Source organism: Ictidomys tridecemlineatus, chromosome 4, assembly GCF_052094955.1.
Source record: "Ictidomys tridecemlineatus isolate mIctTri1 chromosome 4, mIctTri1.hap1, whole genome shotgun sequence".
Classification (NCBI taxonomy): domain Eukaryota; kingdom Metazoa; phylum Chordata; class Mammalia; order Rodentia; family Sciuridae; genus Ictidomys; species Ictidomys tridecemlineatus.
This window is the reverse complement of record NC_135480.1, coordinates 3,651,641-3,676,544: the sequence shown is the minus strand read 5'-3', so window position 1 is coordinate 3,676,544 and position 24,904 is coordinate 3,651,641. Positions and strand designations below refer to the sequence as shown.

At 59.0% G+C, this 24,904-nt stretch overlaps 1 protein-coding gene across 1 annotated transcript in view; it reads right to left on the bottom strand.

The window, feature by feature from the left end:
• Positions 1–24,904, bottom strand: part of LOC120889967 (actin, larval muscle-type-like) — a 56,951-nt gene that overhangs the window by 18,884 nt on the left and 13,163 nt on the right. The window contains exons 2-6 of the mRNA XM_078045408.1: positions 18,137–18,278; positions 14,160–14,288; positions 11,340–11,450; positions 7,540–7,624; positions 4,299–4,460 (exon numbers count right to left, since the gene is read on the bottom strand). Of these exons, the coding sequence (XP_077901534.1) occupies positions 4,299–4,460; positions 7,540–7,624; positions 11,340–11,450; positions 14,160–14,288; positions 18,137–18,278 (629 nt within the window). The remainder of the gene's footprint in view (positions 1–4,298; positions 4,461–7,539; positions 7,625–11,339; positions 11,451–14,159; positions 14,289–18,136; positions 18,279–24,904) is intronic.

Sequence of the window (24,904 nt, the reverse complement as noted above, 5' to 3'; positions counted from 1 at the left end):
GATTTCCTCACTTACAAGGGGCTACAGTCACTTCCTCCTTCCAGAATTCTATCCCTCCTTGTCTCCCCTTGAAAATCCCTCCATCTCTTTTCAGCCCTGCTCTCCATTAAACCTGGCTCCCTCCTCCCATCTTCTCCCTCACAAGATCCCGTCCACAAGTACCTGGAGGTATTAGAGACGATGTCACCCTGCCCTACCACCATTTCTGAGGGACCCCTGCCCTACCTCGTCTGGATCTCGGATGGTAGCTCCTTTATACACTAAGGGGTTAAAGTGAGGGGTATGCTGTCGTTTCCCTCTCGTCCATCATGGAGGCAAAACCTCTCCCACCCAATACCTCCAACCAACAAGCTGAACTCAGAGCTGCCACAGGGCATGCGAGCTAGCGGAGGGAAAAACCCTCTCCCTATATACAGATCTCCCACGCAGCCATTTGGAAGAAAGGGGGCTATTGACCACCAGAGGGACCGCAGTCATTAATTCCACACTTATTTCTGGCCTACTAGGAGCCTCCAGGCTGCCTTCCCAACTGGGAATAATCATTGCAAGGCCCCAAACTGACTCCTCCCTTGCTACTATGGGGAATTTCAAGGCTGATCAAGTGGCTCAATCAGCCGCCTACAGAGCTTTACCTCCTCTCCTCTTCATTACCACCAGGGATCGGCCCAAAGATCCCCAACAACTCTTCCAGTTCCTCACTCTCTATTCCATTCTAGTCCACAGAGTCTCACTACTTTCCTTCACTCCTTTTTCACCCTTTCCCCACGTGATAAGACCCTCCTACAGCAGATCACTTCCGCTTGTCAGATCTGCCAGAGAACCAATACCAATACTCCATTAAAACCTAAACCTTTCCCGTCTCATCAGGCCTGCGGTCTACCCCGGCTGCACACTGGCAGACCGATTGCACCAACATGCCCTGAGTAAAAAACAAGCCTTTCCCACTTCTCTCAAGCAGCCTCTACGGTAGTTGACTCACAGAATCCCCTGTTTCAGGATGCCCACTTCTATCCAATCAGACAAGGGCCCAGAATTCACCTCGCAGATAACCCAGGGACTGGCTCACGCGCTATCCCTCCCTTGGCATTTCCATTGCCCTTACCGCCCCCAGGCTTCCAGAAAGGTTGAGAGTGAAGCCAGATTTAAAGTTAGGTGGTCAGTGTAGTTAGGTAAATCGGTAAATACCGGGTGAAATCTAAAATGGAGGCCATGCTGGGAATGACTCAGGGAAAACACAGGACAACTCATGGAATGTTAATGAAGTTCCAAAAAGGCCCTAGGCCAAAGTCCACCTGGAAGTATTAATGAACAGCCCCCAACAGATTTGAAGACAGCCCATCCCAAAGAAATGTTAATGAGCCCATCACAAAGAAGTGATAATGAAGTCCTTCCTGCTCAGACTACTTCTTTGGCCCTCCTGTGTCCCACCCCTCGGGCCTTCCAACCTACATTCCATGACTAAAAGAACTATAAAAAGGGGAAACAACGGCACTTCCACGGATTCCACCTTTTGGGTCCCCTTCTTCCTCCGGGAGAAGTCTTTTCTGCTGTCCTTTAATAAACTTCTAATCTCTACTCTGGCCTTGCCTCGGCGTGCTTCTTTGGTGTTATTCTTCAACATCGGGGAGCAAGAACACCGGTCAACAGTGGTAACAGAAGGACCAATCGGTCCCTTAAAGAGACCCTCACCAAGCTCACCATGGAATTAAGCCAGGACTGGGTAGAGGTGCTCCCCTTGGCTTTGTTGAGCATTAGGGCCTTGCCAAAGAAGCCTGTTAATCTCTCACCTTAGGAAGTCATGTATGGCCGTCCCCTCGTTCCTCTCGTTCCTCCCTACAGAACCCCTACCCATCTCCGAAACCTATGCCGTGCCCCTCCTCTTCCATCTACACTCTGAACTCTGGCGCTATCAAGCCTGGCTCCTTCCTGACCCCAGTCTCTCTCAAAACCTTACCTCCTAACACCTGCTCAACTTGTTTACTGTTGCCCACTGGGGAAAAGGCCCCCTCTAAAACCAAAATGGGAGGGTCCTGCTCAGGTGATTATGTGCACTCCCTTGGTGGCCAAACTCAAGCTGTCTAATAACCAACTTTCCCCATGGATTCACATTTCCAGGCTTAAGCCCGGCGCTCCTACACCTTCATCAGAAGAGCCAAGGATTGTCACCTGTCATCAAGTACTCTTGTCAATGCCCCACCTCATTTTTGCCCCTCTTGGGTCCTCTCTTTGCCCTACATTCAAGGCAAGTGACCCTAAGGACCTCCTCCAGCCAGACCCCCTTCTCTTCCTTATAGACGCCCTACTTGCTTGGATCTGGCCGGTAGTGGGACCGTTGTGTGTTGTCACCATCATCACCATCCCCACCATCCCCACCATCCCCACCATCCCCACCATCCTCACCATCATCACCATCCCCACCATCCCCACCAACCCAACCATCCCCACCATCATCACCATCCCCACCATCCTCACATCCCCACCATCCCCACCATCCCCACCATCCCCACCATCCCCACCATCATCACCATCACCACCATCCCCACCATCCTCACCATCATCACCATCCCCACCATCCCCACCATCCCCACCATCCCCACCATCCCCACCATCCCTACCATCCCTACCATCCCTACCATCCCCACCATCATCACTATCCCCACCATCCCCACCATCCTCACCATCATCACCATCCTCACCATCCCCACCATCCCCACCATCCCTACCATCCCTACCATCCCCACCATCCTCACCATCATCACCATCCTCACCATCCCCACCATCCCCACCATCCCCACCATCCCCACCATCCCTACCATCATCACCATCACCACCATCCCCACCATCATCATCATCATCACCATCCCCACCATCCTCACCATCCCCACCATCCCCACCATCCCCACCATCCCCACCATCCCCACCATCCCCACCATCCCCACCATCCCTACCATCCCTACCATCCCCACCATCATCACTATCCCCACCATCCCCACCATCCTCACCATCATCACCATCCTCACCATCCCCACCATCCCTACCATCCCTACCATCCCCACCATCCCCACCATCATCACTATCCCCACCATCCCCACCATCCTCACCATCATCACCATCCCCACCATCCCCACCATCATCACCATCCCCAACATCCCCACCATCCCCACCATCATCACTATCCCCACCATCCCCACCATCATCACTATCCCCACCATCCCCACCATCCTCACCATCATCACCACCCCCACCATCCTCACCATCCCCACCATCCCCACCATCCCCACCATCCCCACCATCATCACCATCCCCACAATCCTCACCATCCCCACCATCCTCACCATCCCCACCATCATCACCATCCCCACCATCCCCACCATCCTCACCATCATCACCATCATCACCATCACCACCATCCCCACCATCATCACCATCCCCACCATCCCCACCATCCTCACCATCATCACCACCCCCACCATCCCCACCATCCTCACCATCCCCACCATCCTCACCATCACCACCATCATCACCATCACCACCATCCCCACCATCCCCACCATCCCCACCATCCTCACCATCCCCACCATCCTCACCATCACCACCATCCCCACCATCCCCACCATCCCCACCATCCCCATCATCATCACCATCCCCACCATCCTCATCATCCTCACCATCCCCACCATCATCACCATCCCCACCATCCCCACCATCCCCACCATCCCCATCATCATCACCATCATCACCATCCTCAGCATCCCTACCCTCCTCACCATCCTTACCATCCCCATCATCCTCACCATTATTACCATCCCCACATCCCCACCATCCTCACCATTATTACCATCCCCACCATCCTCACCATCCCCACCATCATCACCATCATCACCATCCCCACCATCCTCACCATCCTCACCATCATCACCATCCCCACCATCCTCACCATCATCACCATCCCCACCATCCCCACCATCCCCACCATCATCACCATCATCACCATCCCCACCATCCCCACCATCCCCAGCATCCTCACCATTACCACTGTTATCACCGCTATCACCAACATGATCTCTATTGCCACCACCCTCAACATCATCACCATCACCATCATCACCACTACCTTGATCATCACCATCATCTTTCTCATCATTGTCAAGGGAAGAAGTGTCCCTACATATAGAGAGGGTTGAGTTACAACTTGGAGGCTGGTCCTGTCGCCTTAACTTACGACGGAGGGCTGCAGGTTGAGTAGGCCAGGAAAGACATCACACCCCGTGACCTGGCTGTGAATAGCGGTTTCCTACCTGTGCTCACCAGTAGGTTCCCCTCTTGGGCCAACAGTTGCATGAGGTACATGGTCAGGTCTTGGCCGGCTACATTCATCTGGGTGGTTGACTGAAGCAGAGGACAGCCATCAATGATGGGCACAAAGTATGTCATCCCTTCTCCAGACTCAATGGTTGTTCCTGGTAAAGAGAACACATTGGCATCGTCAGGTGCCACTTGCCTCTGCCAGGCCCGCAGGAAGAGAAGGCAGAGGAGGAAAGGTCCAGAGGGAAGGCACAGGGTCCCAGGAGCTGCCTTCTTCCTGGGGGGGCACACTCGCCTGGGGAGGGGCTGCTTAGGACGGGAGCCTGCCTCGTTTTCGGATTGTTAGAGGCAAGAATGTCAGAGCAGGAGTCAAGAGGTCAGAGGGGAGCAGAGTGCCCTGGCACGAGCATCTCTGGGCAGCACCCAGGTGTGTGGGGGGAGCTGGACACAGTGGAGGAGCCTGAGTTTCCGCCAGCAAGGCACACTGGGCGGGGTGGTCCAAAAGGACGTGAGTGGCAGTGGAAATGCACGACTCATTCTGTGAGACACAGTGGCTTCTGGGGCTGTCCAGAGCTGATTGGGATCCGGGCCACTGACTCCTGGCACCTGTCGAACTTGCAGCCACGGACTGCACGATTCAATGAAGCTGGTCAAGCAGAGTCCCTCCCCTTCCAGCCACGCTGGGGACCAGGGAGAGGGTCTCCCTCCCACTCTTGCAACTAAGAGCACAGGGTCTGCCTTCAAATTTCTGGGTGCCAGGCAAGAATACAGTGTCTTGGGGGCTGGGACACTAGGCCATTGTCACCTGTGGACATGATCTCAAAATTCAGACAGAATCAGTGACACATACAATGGCTCAGTCATGACCAGATGGGTTTGGCCTGGAAGGCCGTGCAGTGCCACCTCTCCAAGGAGGAGAGAAAACCCAGCTGGTGCCCTTGATAAAAGCCAGCCTCTGCCGCTGATAAGAAATTTCTCAGCAAACCAAGAACACAAGACACCACCAAATGCATAAAGACACCGATGAGAAACCAAAGCTATCACAACACTTCCTGCTGCAAAACTGAACGGTTCCCTCTAAGAGCAAGACAAGGACCTCTGCCCCACGGCTTCATGCAACCCAGCAATAAAAATTAAAAGCATCCAATTCCGAAATCATGGAATAGAGTAAAACCTAGACAAGATGATGGTCCAAATAATAAATCCTAAAAAATCTAAATAAGTGGGTTTAATTAAAATATCAGTATATAATGTCAATGTACAAAAATCAATCAGAGACCTGGGGGTGTAGCTCGGGAGACAGCGCTTGCCTAGCGTGTGTGAGACCCTGGATCTGAATCTGCACCACAAAAGCAAAAAACCTATTGCATTTCTATATAAATAATAATGAACAATGACAGTTGAAATAAAATATAATTTATAATACCACCCAAGTGTAAGAAACAGACAGATATGACCAGACCCCCGATCTGTCCACTGCGAACACAGGACACTGCCAGGAGAAACTAGGGTCCTAGCATGCATGCCATGGTCACCCTGGAGCTAACTATGCAGGCCGGCTCCTATCCTCCACCCTCAGACCTGGGATGGGCGAGGTCAGGGCCAGCGCTCACCCAGCAAGCACAGGCCTAGGCCCAGCCCCAGCACCGCAAGAGCAGAACCAAACCACAGAAACCGAAGGGGTGGTGGGCGGGTTTTGTTTGTTTTGGGAAATTAAAATTTATATGGAAATGCAGAGGACCTAAAATGATCAAAACCTTTCACAAACAAGAGACTAAAGCAGTAGCACTGATGTCACCTCCTTTGGAGACTCCTAATGAGCTGTTCTCAGGACAACGCGGTGGCATCCCACAGCCGGACCCAAAGCTGAGAAGACGGGGTCCAGAGCTGCCCGGAGCACACGGAAAACTGGCTTTCAGAGTGCGCCAGGTAAGTCAGCGGAGAAAGGGCGGTGTCTTCCACAGACACTCGTGAAACACACACACACACACACACACACACACACGCTTCATACCTTATGCCTTATTCAAAATGGACCCTAGGACTCAGCGTAGAACTAAAACCTTTGAGAGTTCTAGCAGAAAATCTTTGAGTTTGGTTCCTCTTTTCCTCTTTATTTTTATAGTGAGGCAGGGCCTTCTAAGTTGCTGAGTCTGGCCTCTAACTTGCAATCCTCCTGCCTCAGCCTCCTGAGTCACTAGGATGACAGGCATGTGCCATTAAACCCAGTTAAGCACCTATTTCTTAGATACAATACCAAAGTCATGGTCCACAAAACAATGAACTAATAATAAATTGGACTTTATGGAAATTGAAACCTTCAAAAGACACTGTGACGAGAGTGAAGGGAAGGCAGGGACAGGTATGTGCATACGTCTGACAGAAGGCTTGTGTCCAGGATACATAGAGTGCCGAGAACCCAAGACTGTGGAGCGCTTCACCAGGGGACAAGCGAGGGCACCCAGGAAGAGTGGTCCAGGGCAGCGTGGTCAGGGTGTGACACACCACTGCGTTCCCACTCCATGCCCAGAGCTCCGGCAGCTGTGGAAAAGTGGTGGGGCTGCCTCGGTGGCTGGCTTGCAGGTGTCTTTGGAAGTTCAACACATGCCCACAATGTGGCCCAGCAGTCCCCCTGGATATTTACCACAAGCTACCGAGAGCGTTCACGCATGCAAAGACCTCCACAGCACGCGCATGGCCACCTTCTTCCAAGAGCTCCAACCGGAACCGGCCCAAACCCATTCATGGGCAAATGAATGAGGGTGACCCACCCCAGGGAACGGCCCACAGCAATGCCAAGGAGTGGATTTCCGGATAGTTTAGAGTAAAAAGGGACACAGGGCAGAGCCGTGGCCTTCTGATGCCGTTCATACCGAGCGCCGGCCATGCGAACCCCTCTGTGGGGACAGGCTGGGAGTCAGCTGGGGACAGGTGGGAAGGGGGCAGCGGGGAGCCGTTGGGGTGAGGCAGGTTCATTATGTTGGCCGTGGTGATCCATACGTGACACTTGTCAAAGCGTGCCCCTGAAACACGTCGGGCTTGTGTGTCAATCACACCTCAATGAAGCTGTTGAAGATGGGTCCAGCGGATTTTAAAAATCTGGGTGCATCCTGCTTAACCAGAGGGTGGGAAGGCGGGGTGCGCACGGTGTGGTCCCTCCCTGAGGTGCCAGGGAGGAGTGTGCGCTGGGACGGGACTGTGGGCTGGGGGAGGGGCTCCCACAGGGCCACTCACCCGAGGTTTGGCCGGAAGAGTACAGAGACAGGACACCTTGGTTGCCTATGTAGAGGGCGGGGACGCCGAAGGTCTCAAACAGGATCTAGGGGGACAGCAACCACGCTGGCAGCCAGGCCCAGACGGGCAGAGTGCAGGCTCCAGCGCTGCATAGCCCACAGGGGCAGAGGGGCTCCGAGGCGCGCCCCTCCCCAGCCCTGCGAGCCCCTCCCCATCTGCGGAACACCCTTCGGGCTCCTCCTGGGCAGCAGGCCCCTCTGAGGAGGGCAGTGAGGTCTCCTGCAGCCCCTGCCGCCCCAGAGGCCCCTTGGAGCACGCTCCCTTCACTGGACACGCCCTCCCTTCTGCAGCTGGGAGGTGGGGAGGTTGTTCCTCTGAGGGGCCTGGACACGGGCGCCTGGTGCCTCGCTGGTGCAGACGTGGTGTGTTCCAGAAACATGGCCCAGGCGTCCACGGGGAGCCAGGGCAGGAGTGGCCAGGCGAGACCAACCTGGCTCTTCCCACACAGGTACGTGGCGGCCCCTGGCCACAGGAGACAGAAGGCAGGTGAGCAGGTGGCCCTGAGGCTGAGCACAGGCGGCTGCTGGCTGGGCCCTGCACCTGAGACGGTGGCCGTGAGCTCCACCTGCAGGGAGGCCGTGCTCTGAGGCTTTGAAGACCCTTGTGCAGTGTCACTGGGGTGGATGAAAGGCACCTCTGTCACCTATACTCTAGACAGGACCACATAGGACTCATGTCCAGGGACAGTGACTCTGAGCTGGAGCTGCACGTGGGCTTCGGGGCTCCTCTGCGCTGGGTCGCTGGGTCTCTCCCAGCCCTTCTGCACGTGGAGGCTGTCCTCAGGTGCCCCGCAGCTGGCCCAGGACAATTAGAGCAGGTACATACTGGCTCTGCACGTGACACCCAAACGAGGGCAGTGGTAGGGTGTGGACTTAACCACCCACCCAGAAGGGGGACTGGCTGGCCTCAGGCGGGGCCTCCAAACTGGGTCAAGGCAACGTGTCAGAGCCGCACGCTGCGCTGCGCGGGTCACGGTGAGGGGCTGACAGCGCAGAGCCAGGAGCCTTCCGGGCAGTTTTCCATCACTGTCGCCAAACTACCTGACTCAACCTGTCCCTTTGTTCAGGCGGCGGCCTGCTGGCTCCATTGCTCTGGAACATCTTGGGGAAGGGCGTGGTGGGGGAAGCTGGCAGCTCTGAGCAGCCAGGGTCAGGATACACTCCCCAAGGACACAGCCCAGTGACCTGCTCCCTGCACCCACGCCCGGTGGCCCACAGCTCCTCCCCTTCAGTAGTCCACTCCGTCCAGGGACGACACTGTGAGGCAATCACTTCCCGCCTCGAACACAGATGCCCTGGCGACATGAGCTTTGGGGACCGTCCAGTTCCAACCACGCGGGCAGCAGCAGCACTGAGGTAGGCGGGAACCCACCCGAGGGAAACCCTGTGCTCACGCGGCCTGGCCCAGGCGGGCTCCTCGCGGCCACTCTCACAGGAGCACCAACCGCAGATCCCCTCCAAAGGAGTCACAGCGGGTGGACCCACCAGAGTGGGTGTGTCTGGAGGCACGATTCCAACAGGGAGGGCTCCAACTGGAGCGCTGGCTCCCACAACCGCCCCACCCTGCCCACCTGCCCAGGCCTGAAGGTTGGGAGCCCAAGGTCGTGGAGCCTGAGGGTCATGAGCTGCGGGGTCTTCAGGGCCCCTGCAGTCTGACTCCTGTGGCTCAGGGGGGAACAGGCCTGGGAGCCGTGGGGCTGGAGAGCTACGGGGCTTTCAGGTACCAGCTCATTCTTCCTCACCGTGACCCCAGGGGTCCGTTGTTGTCCTCCAGATGAGGACACTGAGGCAGAGCCAGGACCCTGACCTGCCTGAGGCCAGGTGTGCGGCAGAGCCAGGCCAGGACCAGGTGACTCAGGGCCGGGCTCCCTGTCCAGCCCATGGCTCCTCTTCAGGAACATGGCTTTCCGGACCCCACAGGGGCACCGCAGAAGGAGCACCAGCCCTGCACGTCCCCGCCCGTTCCAGGCCCTGCAGGGGCCACACGGGTGGCAGCTGGACGAGGGACACTGGCAGGGAGGGAGCTCGGCTGGGAGGGTGGCCGCAGGGTGGCTGCTGCCCCTTGGCCTGCAGAGACCTCTCCTTTCCTGCTGCCCTCTGCCCCGGGCTGAGGTCTGGGGTCTTTTCTTGGGCGGCTCTTAGGGGCACCAGAAAGAGATTGGGGACACAGGGCAGGGGTGCGTGCTGGAGCCCCTGCCCCTCCTGCCGGCCTCCCCTCTGACCGCGGGTTCCTGGGCAGGGCCTCTCTTGTTCTGTGCACAGGACTCTCTAGGGCAAGGGGTGGCCATGACCCCCAGTCACTAACAGGGCACGCTGCTCGGGGCGAAGCGCCCGTCTTGGTGTCCCTTCCTGACTCTCTCAGCATGGCCCAGTGAGCAGCCTTTGGCTCCCTGCTGGACTCCAACACAGCCAGAGGCAGGCCGAGGGGAGGCGGCTGGAGCCATGTGCTGGGCTGCTGTGGTGGCCAACTCCGCGTGTCAACCTGACGGCGGTCAGACCTTCCTACGGGGGTGCCCCAGGGTGCCCCAGATGGCCCTCGAGAGCACAGAGTCTTGACAGGAGAGGCCGCCCCGCCTGCCCAGAGCTGGGACTCAGCTCTTCCCTGCCTTAAGGCTCCAGCGGGTTCCTCAGCCTCGGCCTCCAGGCGGGAGCCACGCCATCAGCCTCGGGGTCTCCAGCTTGCGAGGCTGGTCTTGGGATCTTGGCCTCCGCAGTCAGGTGAGCCTGTTGTTCCTGCTAGAGCTTCCGGGCAACACCCTGCTGCGCCTCTGCAGCTGGGCAGCGGCCTGCTCCCTGGGGCGAGGGGTCCTGCCCCTCTCCGACCTCCTCCAGTGTGCCAAGGGCCTCATGGACACTGGTCATTCTCCAGACGGGCAGCTCCGGTGCTGGTCCTGGAAAGCCAGCACTGCCCCACTTCCACAATCTCAATGTCCACGCAGAGGAGGGGTCAGTGGCCCTCGTGGGGCTTTGTTTAGTGAGGCGGCAGCTGCTGTTTCTGGGCCTGTGCAGGTGGCGCCTCGGCCCTGGGCCTGTCCTGCAGGTCGCTGCTCAATGGAGACACACCGCTGGGCTTCAGGATGGCTGGACAGATGGAAGAGCCCTGCTGCTTACTTAATTAGCCCCTGGATGTCCTCATTAGGAGGAGCCCAGGGATGAGCTGAGGACTCAGGCAGCCCGGGGCACCCTGCAGCCCCCCCCCCCCCGCCCCCGTGCAGTCCTGAAGGCGGTGATCTGCACCAGGGCTTTCGGCTCCGCCGTCCAGCTACCCAGGGACCCCACGGGCACACACCACTGACCCCTCTGCACAGGCAGGACAGGGGCACCCTCACAGGAGAGCCCAGCAGCTTTCAAATCAGAACCAGGCCTCCAAGGAGGACGAACCACAGAGCAGTGGTTGGGGTGGAGCCTGGGGTCACACCCTCTGGGTCCACCAGCCACCGGCCTGTGACCTGAGGCAAATCACTTGAGCTCCCACTGCTCCTGCGTGTCCGTCTGGACTCAGGGGCTTCTAATCGCCTGCCCACAGGCCGGATGGGTGTGAAGCCGCTGCTGTCGTGTGCCCGGCCCAGAGCCTGACCACTCGGCAAGCCCCCAACGTAGCCGCCACTCCTGTTGCCACCGTCAACGGGGACAACTGCGCCCAGTGTCTGTTCCTGATGCACCCAGAGAGGGCGAGGCCCTGAGGCTGCCCCAGCTCAGGAGGAGGCCGGAGGCTGCCCCCCGCCCCGCTGGCCCTGTTACCTGGGTCACTTTCTCTTTGGTGGACGTTTTGCTTAAGGGAGGTTCTGTCACCATGAGAGGGTGCTCTTCGGGGGCGATGTTGAGCACGTGGTAGAAAGAGTGATGCCAGATCTGGGGGGAGAGCGGCAGGTGAGCTACGCTGCCCAAGGCAGAGGCGGCTGCCCCTCCAGGCAGGGTGCTGTCCGTCCGTCCGTCCATCTTCTACCATCTGTCATCTAGCAGTCACCTAGCACCTACCAATCACCTGCCACTTGTCACCTACCACCTATCAATCACCCATCACCTACCAATCACCTGCCACTCGTCACCTACCACCTATTAATCACCCATCACCTACCAATCACCTGCCACTCGTCACCTACCACCTATCAATCACCCATCACCTACCAATCACCTGCCACTCGTCACCTACCACCTATCAATCACCCATCACCTACCAATCACCTGCCACTCGTCACCTACCACCTATCAATCACCTGCCGTCTAACTAACAGTCTCCCATCCCCCTTCTCTCTAGCTCACAAAGCAATGCAGTCAGCCTGCACATCTGTGGATTCCTCATCCAAAGACTCAACCAACCAAGGATGGAAAACACACTCCAAAAATACCTGCATCTGCCCTCAACATTTGGACTTTTTTCTGGTAGTCATTCCCTAACTACGGAGTAGAGGACGGCTCCCTGGCGTGGTCAGAGTGTGGGGACGATGCGCAGGTGGCCCTGCACTGCTGCAACCCTGCACCCGGGGCGAGGAGGGGGCCTGGATCCGGGACCCACCCAAATATGCCGACTGGCCGCTGTGGTTTGGGGGTCACAGGAGGCCTCTGATGTGGGGGGCCCTGACCTGCGGAGGCAGCGGGAAGACGAGGGTGACTTTGACCAGGCACTGAACAACCAGCCCGGAGCTGGGGACCGGGACAGAGCCGGGGCCAAGGGTGCTTTCCAGAGCAGCTCCGGTCGGGGACACAGACGCTTGCACCAACGCTGTGGGGCGAGCCCAGACGCCGATGGGCTGGGTGTGCACAGCGAGAGCCCCGGCTGCGGCCCCGGTATGGACGGGAGCCCTGCCACATGCCGGGGCATCTGCACAGCAAGGTGCACAGTGGGCCTGTGACCTCTCTAGAATGGAGACGGTCCTGCCCCCAGAGCAGGCCGCGAGGACCCACGCCCACGTAAGGAACGGGTGTGCCCCCTCCCCAGGCAGCCCTGCAGAGCGCCACAGCCGGGCCTTCGGGCAGCGAGGGGCCCACGTCCTGGGGCTGCGTCTGGGGTCCCAGTGTCACAAGCTGGCTCCTCCTGAGGCCTCTGTGTGTCTGTTTCCTCTCCTCTTCTCACAGGACCGTGAATTGAGACCTCCCCTAAGGACCTCGTTTCCACTTAACTTCCACCTTGAAGGCCACCCAAACCCAGTCACATCCTGAGGGACTGTGGAGTGCACAACCTGGCCATGAAACCCAGCGAGGTACCTGGCATACAGCAGGTGCTCAACAGACGCTATGAATTTTTGTGGGTGAAGTTCCTGTCTGCCCTGACTGAGGGAGCGCCCACTGGGTGCTGTGTGGAGAGTGAGGGACGAGCTGTGTGGGTGGGCTGTGTGCAGGAACCAGGCCTCGGAGGCACCCATGAGGTCACAGGCAGGTGTCATGTGGCGCCACTCGCCAGGGCCAGGGCTGTGCGCAGTGGATCCACCGCCTGGAACCAGGCCTGGGTGGCCTTTCCTGCCTGGACTCAGGAGAGCTTGTGGGACCAACAGACTAGGCAGAAATGACAGTGTGACCTCCAAGGCTGGGCCACAGCGCCTTGGGCCTCCGCCGGCCTCTGGAGGAGGCCAGGCACCTGTTCTGAGCACGTGGGCAGCCCCAGGCAGACGCCCATGAGGAGGAGCCCCCGCCAGCCTCAGGGGAGCACCCCTTGCCAGGGACCTCCCGCCCGGCCAAGCTGTCCGATGTCGGTTCCCAGCCACATCTGCTGCAGCCTCCCAAGACCCTGAGCCAGGCCCGAATCCCAGGCCCAGGCAAAGGTGAGAGGCGGGCACTGCCACTGTGCTGGACGCCTCAGGCTTGGGCCGAGCCAGGTGTTAGGTGACCATTCTGGGTTGAATCCTGTCCCCTGAACTCACACTGAAGTCCCAGCCTTTCAGAGTTGCTGTGGACATCACGGGTGGAGACAAAGTGCCAGTGGCCCTTAGACAGGGGCAGTCTGGACACAGACACACACGGGGAGAAGGCCATGGGCCGGTGAAGACAGAGCTCAGGGATGTCGCTATAGGCCAAGGAGCCGTGGATGGACAGCACACCACCAGCCCCGGGAGGGGCCTGGACAGCTTTGCGTGCATGACCTGGACTTCCGGCCTTCAGAACTGTGGTTTAAGCCACAGTAATAGCTGTTACAGCAGCCCTGGGACACTCGTGCCACAACAGGACACCTTGTAAGGCAGTTGCAACCTGCCCAAACCCACATGCAGGCCCAGGCCAGAACCTCAGATATGAAGAGCGGGACTCAACTTCACAGTAATCATGACTTCTGACACTCTCAGACGGAGGGCTCCTCCCCCGTCACCCCTGAAGCCTCACAGCAGTGTGGTGGTAGGAGCAATGATGCCCATCACTGTAGAGGGCCAGCGAGGCCATGCCACATATCCAGAGTGACATTGACAATGAGCAGAGGAGACAGGACTCAAGCTTGGGTCTCCCGACTCTGGGGCCTAGTGGTTGGGACCATAACACAATGTCCAGAGGGACTGAGAGCTGAGAAGTGACAGAGCCCTTCCTCATGCCCAGCAGGGTAGGTGACAGGTGCCCCCACCTGGACCTGCAGCCCACCTTCTCCATGTTGTCCCAGTTGGTGATGGCTCCCCGGGAGATGGGGTATTGCAAGTTGAGGATCCCTCGCTTGTTCTGGACCTCATCTCCGATGAACCAGTCTTCTTCCTCCATTCCCACCAACATGGTCTGAAAAACACAGCAAGATAGCCAGGTACCGGGGTGCACCCTGTAATCCCAGCAGCTCCAGAGGCTGAGGCAGGAGGATCGAGTTCAAGGCCAGCCTCAGCAACAGCAAGGTGCTAAGCAACTCAGTGAGACCCTGTTTCTAAATAACATGCAAATAAGGGCTGGGATGTGGCTCAGTGGTTGAGTGCCCCTGAGTTCAATTCCCAGTACCCCACCCCCAAAAAAACCCACAGTGAGCTAGATCCAGCCTCAGGAAGGGTGGGGTCCCTGCCCTTGGCTTTCATTTCAGCCCATGCTGAGCAGCGCAAGGACTGTTAAAAGTGGCTGAGTCACAGCGTGGGCATCCCTCTCCAACCCCACTGACACCGAGAGGTTCGGGCCAATTGTCTGCGAGGCACAGTGCCCTGGGGACGATGCCAGGACACGATCTCACCTCGAGAAGAGGAGACCCAGACAAGGGTAGAGAGGGGCTCTTGGGGGAGAGAGGGGACACGTCCTGTGTGCTGGCTTTGGAAGGTGATGATGTGGTTCCTCATTTCTAGGAAGGTGAACATCTACCTTCAAGGCAGAGGGGAGGGGCCGGGGGGCTTGTAGCAGGGCATGTGCCTGTGTGGGTGGCAACGGGCGGGGCCAGGGGCAGGCTGCAGAGCCACGCAGCCCCTGCCCGTGGCTGAGCCCCTGACACAGAGGGTGCAGGGCCAGAGGGCGTCCTGGACGGCTGGGCCAGCAGCTGGGGGTGCTCTTGAGCCAATGTGGCTCCTCAGGAGTCCAGGGTCTTTGCCAGGAGCAGCCTGGAGGAGGCGTGGCCTCGGGGACCAGCGTGGGCCAGCAAGGCCAGCGAGTGCTGCAGCTGGGTGTGGAGTGGTGCCTGCCACAACGGAGCAGGAACTTCAAAGCAAGGCCTGAGCTCAAGGCCACCTCAGCCCACTGCAGGGACCTTTATGTCCTGGGCCATCGCGTCTTTCCCACGGCAGGATCTGGACCCGGGTGGGGACCCCTAGCTGAGCCTCCAACACCTGCTCACCTCCCAGCCCTCACTGCTGTCCCCGGGGACATGGCCAACCTCGGCTCCTTGTCCCTCGCCACAGTGCAGCTGGGGCAGCGGTCCCATGAGGCCAGCCACCGGGTGCACTTCAGACTGAAAGGACCCACAGACACCGAGGGCGACGGTGCTGCCGCCTCCCCTGGCACCGCTCAGCGGACCCCCGTCTACATGTGTGTGGCTCTGAGGGTGCCGACAGAGCCTCGTCCTGCTGGAGTTGCCGCAGCCAGATGGACAGGCTTGGCCTAGGTCCCGAGGCTGGGCACCTGCGGGTCAGGGCTGCGCTGTCTGGAACAGCCTGAGCCAAGCCCTCGTCCTGCCCCTTGAGCCCGACCAGTCTCCCCACAGGCTGCCCCTGGGCTGCGGCCCGCGGGAGCTCTGGGCGGAGTCCAGGGTCACCCCGCCTCCACCTCGGCACCTGGAGGAGTCAAGGACCGGCAGCGCTTAAGTGTGGGGAGGGGCCAGGCGCTGAGGCCTGTCGGGGACACGGCCTCTTCTGCGGCCAGAGCCGCTCCTGCACCCAGGCGCAGGGCAGGCCAAGGGGCGGGCTGGCCAGCCACGGGGCTCCTGGAAGACGGAGCTCAGCTCAGGCTACCGCAGCCCGCGAGGCGCCACGGCCCGCTGCTCTGTCACTGACTGACTGTGGAAGTTCTGGCTCTGGAAGTTGTGACCCTGGGCTCCACACCAACACCACCCTGTGGTGCTGTCTCGGTGGCCCGCCCGCCCCTTTTCTGGGCAGCACTTTCTAGTCACCTGCGTCCACAGTCCGGACACGTGTCTGGACCCTGGAGAGACCACACCCACAGAACGGCGGCTGCAGGCCTCAGTGCCCCCTCCTACCTCGCCCCCTCGGTCAGTCCTGTGCTGAGAAGAGGGGTGTGTAGGGCAGCCCACGCTGGGCTCCACTCTCTCCCGGGCTTCAGGCCTCCACTGGGGTCTTGGGGACAACTGCCTAGCCAGCTGGGGCCAGGGTATGTCGTCATGGTCCAGGGACACGAAGTCTCCACCGTGCAGGACAGGGAGAGCTGCCACCTTCAGGACAGTCCACAGGACCCCCCTCTGCCTCACCCAGGGCACGGACATGTGGAGTCACTTCCTGGGGCTGGGGCTGCTCTCTGCCCAGCGGCCTCACAGTCCCTCCCTGTAACTCATCAAGTCACCGTCACTGGGGGAACGTGGAGGCCCTCGGGGCTGTGCCGGGCAGCCTGGGCAAGGAACATCCTGCGTAGGGTAAAGGGTCTGGCTGGTGGGGTGCCCGAGCCCACTGTGGCCAAGGCGAGGCTCAGAGCAGAAGCTGGCAGCCAGCCACAGACCCCCGTCAGTGTGCCCAGGCCTCGTGGAAAAGTGAGTTAGTGCTTAGAAAGGACACAAAAATCTGAATTTCTTAGACAAAGAAAAACACGTGGCCCAGCATGTCTCTGGACGGAGACCCCAGGGAATCGAAGGCCCGTCGTAAGAGGCCTCTGCGCTCGGCATCTTTCCCCGCAGCCGAGATGCAGAAGCAGTGCCCGGGCAGGGGAGGGGGAGCGGCCGAGCACACGGGGCCCAGGGTGGGAAGGTGCTTGTCGTGGGAGTCAAGTCCTGCCCCCGGCGCCCTGCTCAGTGAGCTAAGCCAGTCGCCAAGGGACAGGCACCGTGGCTCCTCCACGTAAGGATGGTGAGGGTCTCAGGGGTGAGCCTGGGTGGACGCAGCTCCGGCCTGGGAGGAGAGGAAGCCCTGGAGGTAATGATGGCTGCCCGGCAGGCGCGCGGGCCCCGAGCCCTGAGCTGTGCACCTGACCATGGTCAAGAGGGGAGACGTGACATGTGTGTCAACACCATGATAAAATCTGAAATCTGCTGAAACACGGGAGCCATGGCAACGGGGTCACTTTCTGTCATTGACACGTGCTCTTGGGGAGGCAGATGCCGGTTGCTGTCCGTGCGGAGGCTCAGTGCCAGTTCCCATCAGCACTCCCGGGCTCCTGTCTAAGTGGGCTGCTCCTTGGCACCCCCACCAGTCCCCAAAGTGGGAAAAGCAAGGGCCAGTGGGCGGGCAGCCGGGGCCTCCCCACAGCGGCCCTCTGTGCCCACTGCTGGGCCTGCAGGTGCCCCCAGGGCTCCTGTGTTGGAAACCTGAGCCCACGCAGCAGTGTTGGGAGTGAGGTGACCCCGGGGCTAATGTCCTGGAGGGAATGGGCCGGAGCCCTCTACCCTCCCCCCTTCCTCTCCCTCTCCCTCCCCCTCTCTCATGCTCCTGCCTCTTCCACCTTCCACCATGGGGTGGTCAGCAAAAAGGCCCTCTCCAGCCAGGTGTCATCCCAGTGGCTCGGGAGGCTGAGGCAGGAGGATTGCAAGTTCAAATCCAGCCTCAGCAACTTATCAAGGTGCTAAGCAACTCAGTCTCTGTCTCTAAATAAAATACCAAAAAAGGGGAGGGGGCGACTAGGGATGTGACTCAGTGGTCGAGTGCCCCAGAGTTCAATTCCTGGAACAACAACAAAAAAAAGGATTCCCTCACTGGATGAGGGCCCCCGGGCATGGACTTCGCAGTCTCCAGAACTGGAAGAAATGTTTGTTTTTTAACATAAATGACCAGCCCCAGGTAGTCCGTTACAGAGCACAACCAGAGCATGGCAGGAGGAGGAGCAGAAACTCCGGGGGCCCAGCCAGCCTGGCGTTGCCAGCCACAAGCCCAGGATTCCGACACCTGCCCACCTGCCCCGAGGACTTCTTTGGCCAGCCGGTGGGAGAGGGGATGGCTGCATGGCCAGCAGCGCCTATGGGTTGTGTAACCCGGGGGATGCCCTTTGCCCTTGCCACTCACGTCATGCCGGAGTTTGCCCAGGACGGTTGGGAAGACGGCGTAGGGGGCCTCGCATCCTGCGAAGCCCAGCTTGCTGAAGCCTGAGCCGTAGTCACAGATAACTGGCACTTGGCTCTCCGGGCGGTGTGGGGCCTGGCTGTGCCTGCAGGGGAGACCACACGTTAGTGACCCCAGGTGCAAGGTGCCGTCCTTGGGGCAGGTGCTGTGCCAGGTGGGGTGCGGCTCTGAGCCACCAGGGCTCAAGGAGACCAGCAAGAGGCAGTGCCCCGTGGCCTGCACCCCGAGGAGGCTCAGAGGCTCCTCCCCCAGGGGGTTTCCTGGCTCCTGGGCCCTGTGGGAGCCTCTCTCCTCTGCTTTGCTTCTAGAGAACTTTCCCCGCAGGTTCACAAGGGTGGACTCGGCGAGAAGAGGTGGAGGAGGGAGTCACCCCCACAGACTCGCCCCCGATGGCCCAGTGACCTTGTGGAAGGCCCATGTTCACTCTATTTTTATGGATGAAGTTTGGGGTTTTTTAAAGTTTTTTTTTAAGATGGACACAATATCTTTATTCATTTTTATGTGGTGCTGAGGATGGAACCCAGTGCCTCCCATGGGTGAGGCGAGCGCCCTGCCACGGGGCCCCAGCCCGGCCCTGGAGGAAGTTTTAAAGAATCGATTGCCCTCAGGAGTGAGCGAGCCCAGGTCCTCCTTGGGATGTTGCGCTTTCATTAAGTCCTGACCATGGCAGATGTGCTTTTCACTTAAAAGAGACTTCGGTTCTTATTGGAAGGTTCATGTGCTTATGGTAGGAAACTGAAGCGTGAGGGAAGAGAGCCCTGCCCGGTCCCGGCTAATCAACAACCGCCCTGTCCACGAGGGTCTTCACCTTCCAGTTCCCACCTGTGACGCCCAATGGTCACCCAGCACCTCTGTGGGCAGCTGCCCGCAGTCTGATTCTGGGGACACAGGGGCATCCAGTGGCCTGGGTCTGTGGCTCCAGCCCACCCCACCTCCCAGGTCAGCCAACCCCGTGTTGAAAACAACTGGAAAACTTTGCACCTGCACTGAGCACGTGCAGACTTCCTCATAATTTTCCTTAAGTAAAACAGAACAACAATCATCCACAGGGTGTTTAGATGCATCCAGCGCTCCAAGGCGTCTAGGGACGGTGCATGCAGCAGGGTGGGGCAGGTTCCCCGCTGAGGTCACGTCCTGTTCTGAAGGGCCTTGAGCATTGCCGAACTTGGGCATCTGAGGGGCCTGGAACCAAGCCTCTGTGGACACAGAGGGACGGCCCCAGGGGCATCATAGGATACATGTGGACGTTCACATCATGTGGTCATTAAACCCTATGAGCATCCCTGTGCTGCTAAGTGTGCTATGGAAACACGTTAAGTCCAGCCACATGTCACTTGACAGTGAAGGCATATCCTGGGAACATGTCACACGTCATGAAGTGGTCGGTCACTGTGAGACCTTACATGCTCTAAGCTCTGATGATGTTGTCAGGTGACACGCCTAGGATCCCCCCCGCCCCCCCGCCCCGCGCACATGCAATGCCATCCCACAGCTGGGTCTGCTGCCCAGTGCCCTGTCTCGTCTGTCCACTGTGTCTGGCCGTGACCTACGGTGGGGTGTTTGGGCCCAGTTTTATTTTAGGTTTTACGGTGCTGGGCATGAGCCCAGGGCCTCGTGCGTGCCAGTCAAGTGCTAACCACTGCACCCCAGCCCCTGGTCCAAATGTTTTGGTCATTTTAAGTACCCTGTGAACGTCCTTGCCCGCCAGGCTCCATCTGCATGATGGACCGTCCCCTCAACTTGCACCTCCTCGGAATGACTAGTTGGAAGACCAAGAGTTTTTACAGGGTCCCTGGACATCTGCCAGATTGCTTTCAGAAGCCTTGATCCCTTGCCACGGCCACGTCTGGGCACGCTCCCCCTGAGCTCTCTCCATCTGCACACGCCAGCCCCCTGCACAGCAGGCACCTGCGGTGGGTCCCACGGGAGGGAGGGCCTGGGCCTGCTGCAGCGAGGCCTGAGATTTGGGGGAGTTTGCAGCAGGGGAGGCTGATGTGACTTCCCATGGCAAGTGCTGCCACGATTTCAGTCTTCCCCGGGGTCCAGGTGGCCTGGTTCCAGGATGCCCACAGATACCAAAGCCCACAGTGCACAGGTCCCTGGCGTAACACGGCACAGTGTCTGCGTATGACGTGCCCACAGCCTCCCTCTGCATTAAGCCAACTCTGGATTACTAACAAAGCCCAGTGCCCTGCAGTACGTACGGTTGGATGGCCATTCTGCTATGTGATTTAGGGAATACTGACCAGAGAAAATCTGAACATGTTCAAAACAGATACAATTTAAAAATATATTGGCTATTCCAGGTTTTATTGAATCCACAGATGCAAAACCCACGGAAGCGGAGGCTGCTGGATGACCAGGAAGGATCAGCTCAATGTGCAGGGCCTGCCCCAGGGAACCAGGGGCAGCAGACCTGGGCCAGGAGCCCCGAGCACACCTTCCACCAAGCCTGGTGCAGTCTGGCCTGGAAATAAAATGGCTCTGGGGCTGGCCTGCTGCTGTCCTCTAGGTTTGGTTCCTAGCGCTGGCGTCCAGGGCGCTAGCTCCCAGACAGGGTGGCTCTCCCCTTTGGTTGTCTGAAACCTTCTCAGGCTGGATTCCTTTTCCTTCCACCTCGTGAGCAGGAGGAGGAAACGGGGCTGTCACTGCACTGCCCTCCCCAGGCTGACCAGGCTCACCTGTCTCGAGTGGGACAAAAGCCAGCTCAGAGCAGGGGACCTGCCTCAGGTGGGCTGGGTCCCTGAGCTCGCCCACGGCTGTAGATAGAGCCAGGCAGAGCTGCCAGCCCAGGGTGGCGTGTCCGACCTCACTGAGCCCGTAGACCTGGACGCTCAGCATCGACACAGAAGTAAGGATCTACGGGAACAGAAAACTGAAGACAAGGTCAGCTCTCAGAGGGGGAACCACTGACCCCAGGACTGACCAACAAACGAAGGAAAGACTGAGTCACCCAGAACTTTAGGTACTGTGCTGGGCAGGCAGGGAGTGCCAGAGAGGACTGGAGGTGGACCGGGGAAGGGGGGAAGAGGTGGGGCCCCTGGACGCCAGGTGTTCCTCTAGGTCACAGCTTCTGTCTGGCCTCCCAACTGGCCGTACTCAGCATTTACTCAGCAGATGGTCATCAGGAGCCTCCCAGGGATTGGGCACTGCTCCGGGTTGGGGACCTGGTGAGGAGTGGCCAGACAGGTGTCACTGGCCTGCTCCTGGGAAGCCAGGTGTCATAACAGCATTTTTAGAATTAAAAAGTGTTTAATGGTCTTCAGTTGTGACCAGGGCTGTCACGAAGCATGAGTCAGTAGGGACAGTGGCAGGAGGGGCTGCGTGTCTGCAGAGCAGGTAGGGAAGTGGGTTCCCTCTGGGTCCTGGAGGCCCAGCAGTCCCGCGCGGGGCAAGCTGGCTACACCTTGGGTGGTCTGCTCAAGCCTCCTCCTCTCACCAGCGAGTCTGCGGAGATCAGCACCACCGCCGCCTTCCTACCATCCCACCTGCTGCCGTCTCCCCACTTCCTGAGGATATGCCTCAGCCTGGCAGGCCACCATCTGTGGTCACACCGAGTGGCACACACCCCTCCACCCAGGGAGGAGCGTCCTGGCACGGAAACCCTGCACGCTTTAATCTTTCAATCTTTACAAAAAGCCACCTGAAGCCACCTGATGTTCTCCAGTCCTGGGTCGTTGGGCTCCGTCTTCCTGCCCCTGCAGGGCCGGCGACTGAAGCACAAGTTGGCTCTGTGCGCGTTTCTGCCTTTCTCAGCGCTGGCTGTGAAACCAGCCTCCTCTCAGCCCAACAGAACACTGTCTGATGGAGGCGGTGCTGCCTGAGGGTGAACTGGAGCGACGAAGCCACTTGAGACCTTTAGATGGCTGAGAGCCGGTGCTCTGACACCTTTACCTGGCAGTTCTTGGATCGCTCTGGCATCGGAGAGCTGCCTGTGCCCCCCAGAGCCCACACACCCCTGATGCCCACAGGAAGTCAGTCCTCCTGGGAAACAGCTGTGGCTACTGTTGGCTCTTCCTAAGGGAACTGTGCCAAGATCCATGTGACGATGTCCCAGGACAGAGGCCACCCGTGACGGTCATGGAGTGGTGGCTGATTTCTCGGGTCTGGCTGCCAGCCTCAGGGCCTTCCAGTCTGATTTTGCCAGTTGGATCTGCCCTCGGCGAGATCAACGCCCAGCCAGGGCTGCTCAGGCGAACCCTGCTGTCCCCAGGAGGGGCAGGAGGACTGTCCAGCAGCTGGAGGACAAAACTTGGCATCGCCTGCTCCTTTCCAGGAAAGTGTGGCCTTCGGGAAGGGCAGCAAGGTCCCGGCTGGTGCACCCGACAGCACAAACCAACCGTGGCCAGCCAACCCTCCCACCGGGCACCAGACACCCGGGGGAGTGGCCAGTTGGCTCAGGTTTGCCTGGTTCCTCCCAGTTTTAATGTTCAACCATGCCTGGGAAAACCCCTCAGTCTTGGGAAAACGGACAGGTTGCGTGGGCTGATCCCGATCCCGGGGCGTCACCGGGAGGGATCTCCAACAGCTGGGAGTGTTGGGAGCTGTGGGGCCCAGGGGGCACCTGGGCCCACAGTCCCTCAAGGGACTGAGTACCACAGGGGGTTTTAGGCCACTGTGCTCTGGACCCAGCACCCCTTTCCCCACAGCTGCCAGCCCTGTGCCTCCAATTCAGTGTGAGGTTGGGTCTACCTGAGCCGGGATGAGCAGTCTCCTCCCCACAAAGCTCCAGGAGACCGTAGCACGAGCCCTTGTGGCAAGAAACAGAGGTAACCGGGTCTGAGCTGGGGCACCAAGGGCAGGGCTGAGTCTCATTTATTTTGTATTATGATGCATAGCCAGATAGAAGCAAGTTCAAGTTCACGGCCACCATGAGAAAGCGAGCTTCACCCACTGGATCTCCTGCCATCCAAGACAGCCAGCACTGAAGCTGTGTCAGTGATTCTCTCGCTTCCTTTATACCTGGGCACATCCCTGCAGACGACGCCTGGGTCGAGCTTTCTGTGAGTGGCACGCCACCCTGGGTGTGTCTCCCGAGATGTACTGGCGTCATCCAGCCCCTGCAGTTCCTGCATGCTGACAGGTGTGGCTGTGGGGTTTCCACTGCTGTATAGTACTCCACGTACCATCCCGTGGATCTGCAAGCACACCTCGGAGGTACTGTGGGTACGACTGCAGACCACCGTGATAAAGCAAATACCAAGAAAAGAGAGTTGTATGCATTTTTTTGGTTTCCCGTTTATATAAAAGTGAAGTTCACACTGTATTCTATTAAGTGTGCAATAGCATTATTTCTGAAAACCCACATGCAAATCTTAATTTAAAATGCATTATTGTTAAAAATTATTAACGACCGTCAGAGTCTGCAGCGAGCGATCTCTTTTTTGATGCAGAGTCTCGAAGCTGCTGGTTGCTGTGGAGTGGTGGTGCCTACCGAAACCTGGGGGGCCGCTGCCATTTCTTGATAAGATGGCGGTGAAGTTTGCCGTGTTGGTGACTCCTCCCCAGCACCCTCAGCAGGAGTGCACCCATCTCAGGAAGCCACCTTCTCAGCTGGTGCTAAGCAGCAGCTCACCCTGCCTCGTGTCCCAGTGGCAGCTCGTCACATCTGCCAGCCCCACTCCTTCATGACTTGCCATTTCCACCACACCTTCAGTTATCCCCCCACTCACGCCCAGCGTGTCCGTGAGGACTGGGACCAAATTCTTCCCGTCTCCTGCTCCTGGTAAGAGGCTGACCTCCTCCCACGGAGCACAAGTGTTGTCAATGGCGTCTGGACTGGTGGATCCTTTCCAGAAGGTCGGCCATCTACTTGCCCCACATCCTCCAGGGGGCTCCCTCTCTGCAGCCCCTGGAGCCGTGACGGAAGTGTGGGACCATCCATCTCCATCAAGTGGCCGTGGAGTCTCCAGTTACAGGTGGCACACAGACGCTGCTCCTCAGGCTTTGTGTCGCGCTCACAGCACAGACAGGAAGGCAGTAGAATTCCCGAGGGTCCTGGATGCTCAGGGGGCAGTGAGCAGCGGCTGACCTCAAGCCCAGCAGCATCAGTGCCCTGGGGACAGCCTGCCCTGACTTCTTGCTGTGGTGTCCTAAATGCATCCGGGTCCCACAGAAGCCCACGCTGCCTGCACGGGACACCGCTGCTCAGTGCCCACTGCCGACGGGCTGAGGCTCTCGGCCGAGCTCCCTGCGTGGCCTCTCCAGGACCAGGCGCTGCTTCACCTGCACCTTCGTGTCCCGGAGCCGCTCTGTCCTCGAGCTCATGGATGGGCCTCTGCCAGCTTCCGGCTCTTCTGCAGCCGCTCTCCTCTCAGCCTTTGTAGACGCGGAGGGAGCTAGCACCCTGCTCCCGGTCAGGCTTTGGCTGAGGAGGTGCGCTGGCCAGGGACGCTGCCCGGCCAGAGGCTGCTTTCTCCCTGAGGTCACCCGCTCAACTTGCTTCAAGGGCCTTTCCCTTGACAGTGTGGGCGGTGGGCACGGGCCGAGCCTCCAGCCTCGCCCGGCTGCCGGGGCCTCCCCGGGCGGCTTCATCACCCCGAAGTTTGCTCCACCCTGGGAGAGGTGAGGCTCTTCCTTCCACTGGGGCATTCAGAGACTTTTATCTCATCGACCTCATTTCCATATTGTGTCTCAGGGGACCGGGAGCCCAGGAGAGGGCGGGTGCAGGAGCCACCTCCATCTCACAGGGACACTGTTCACAGTGCCCCG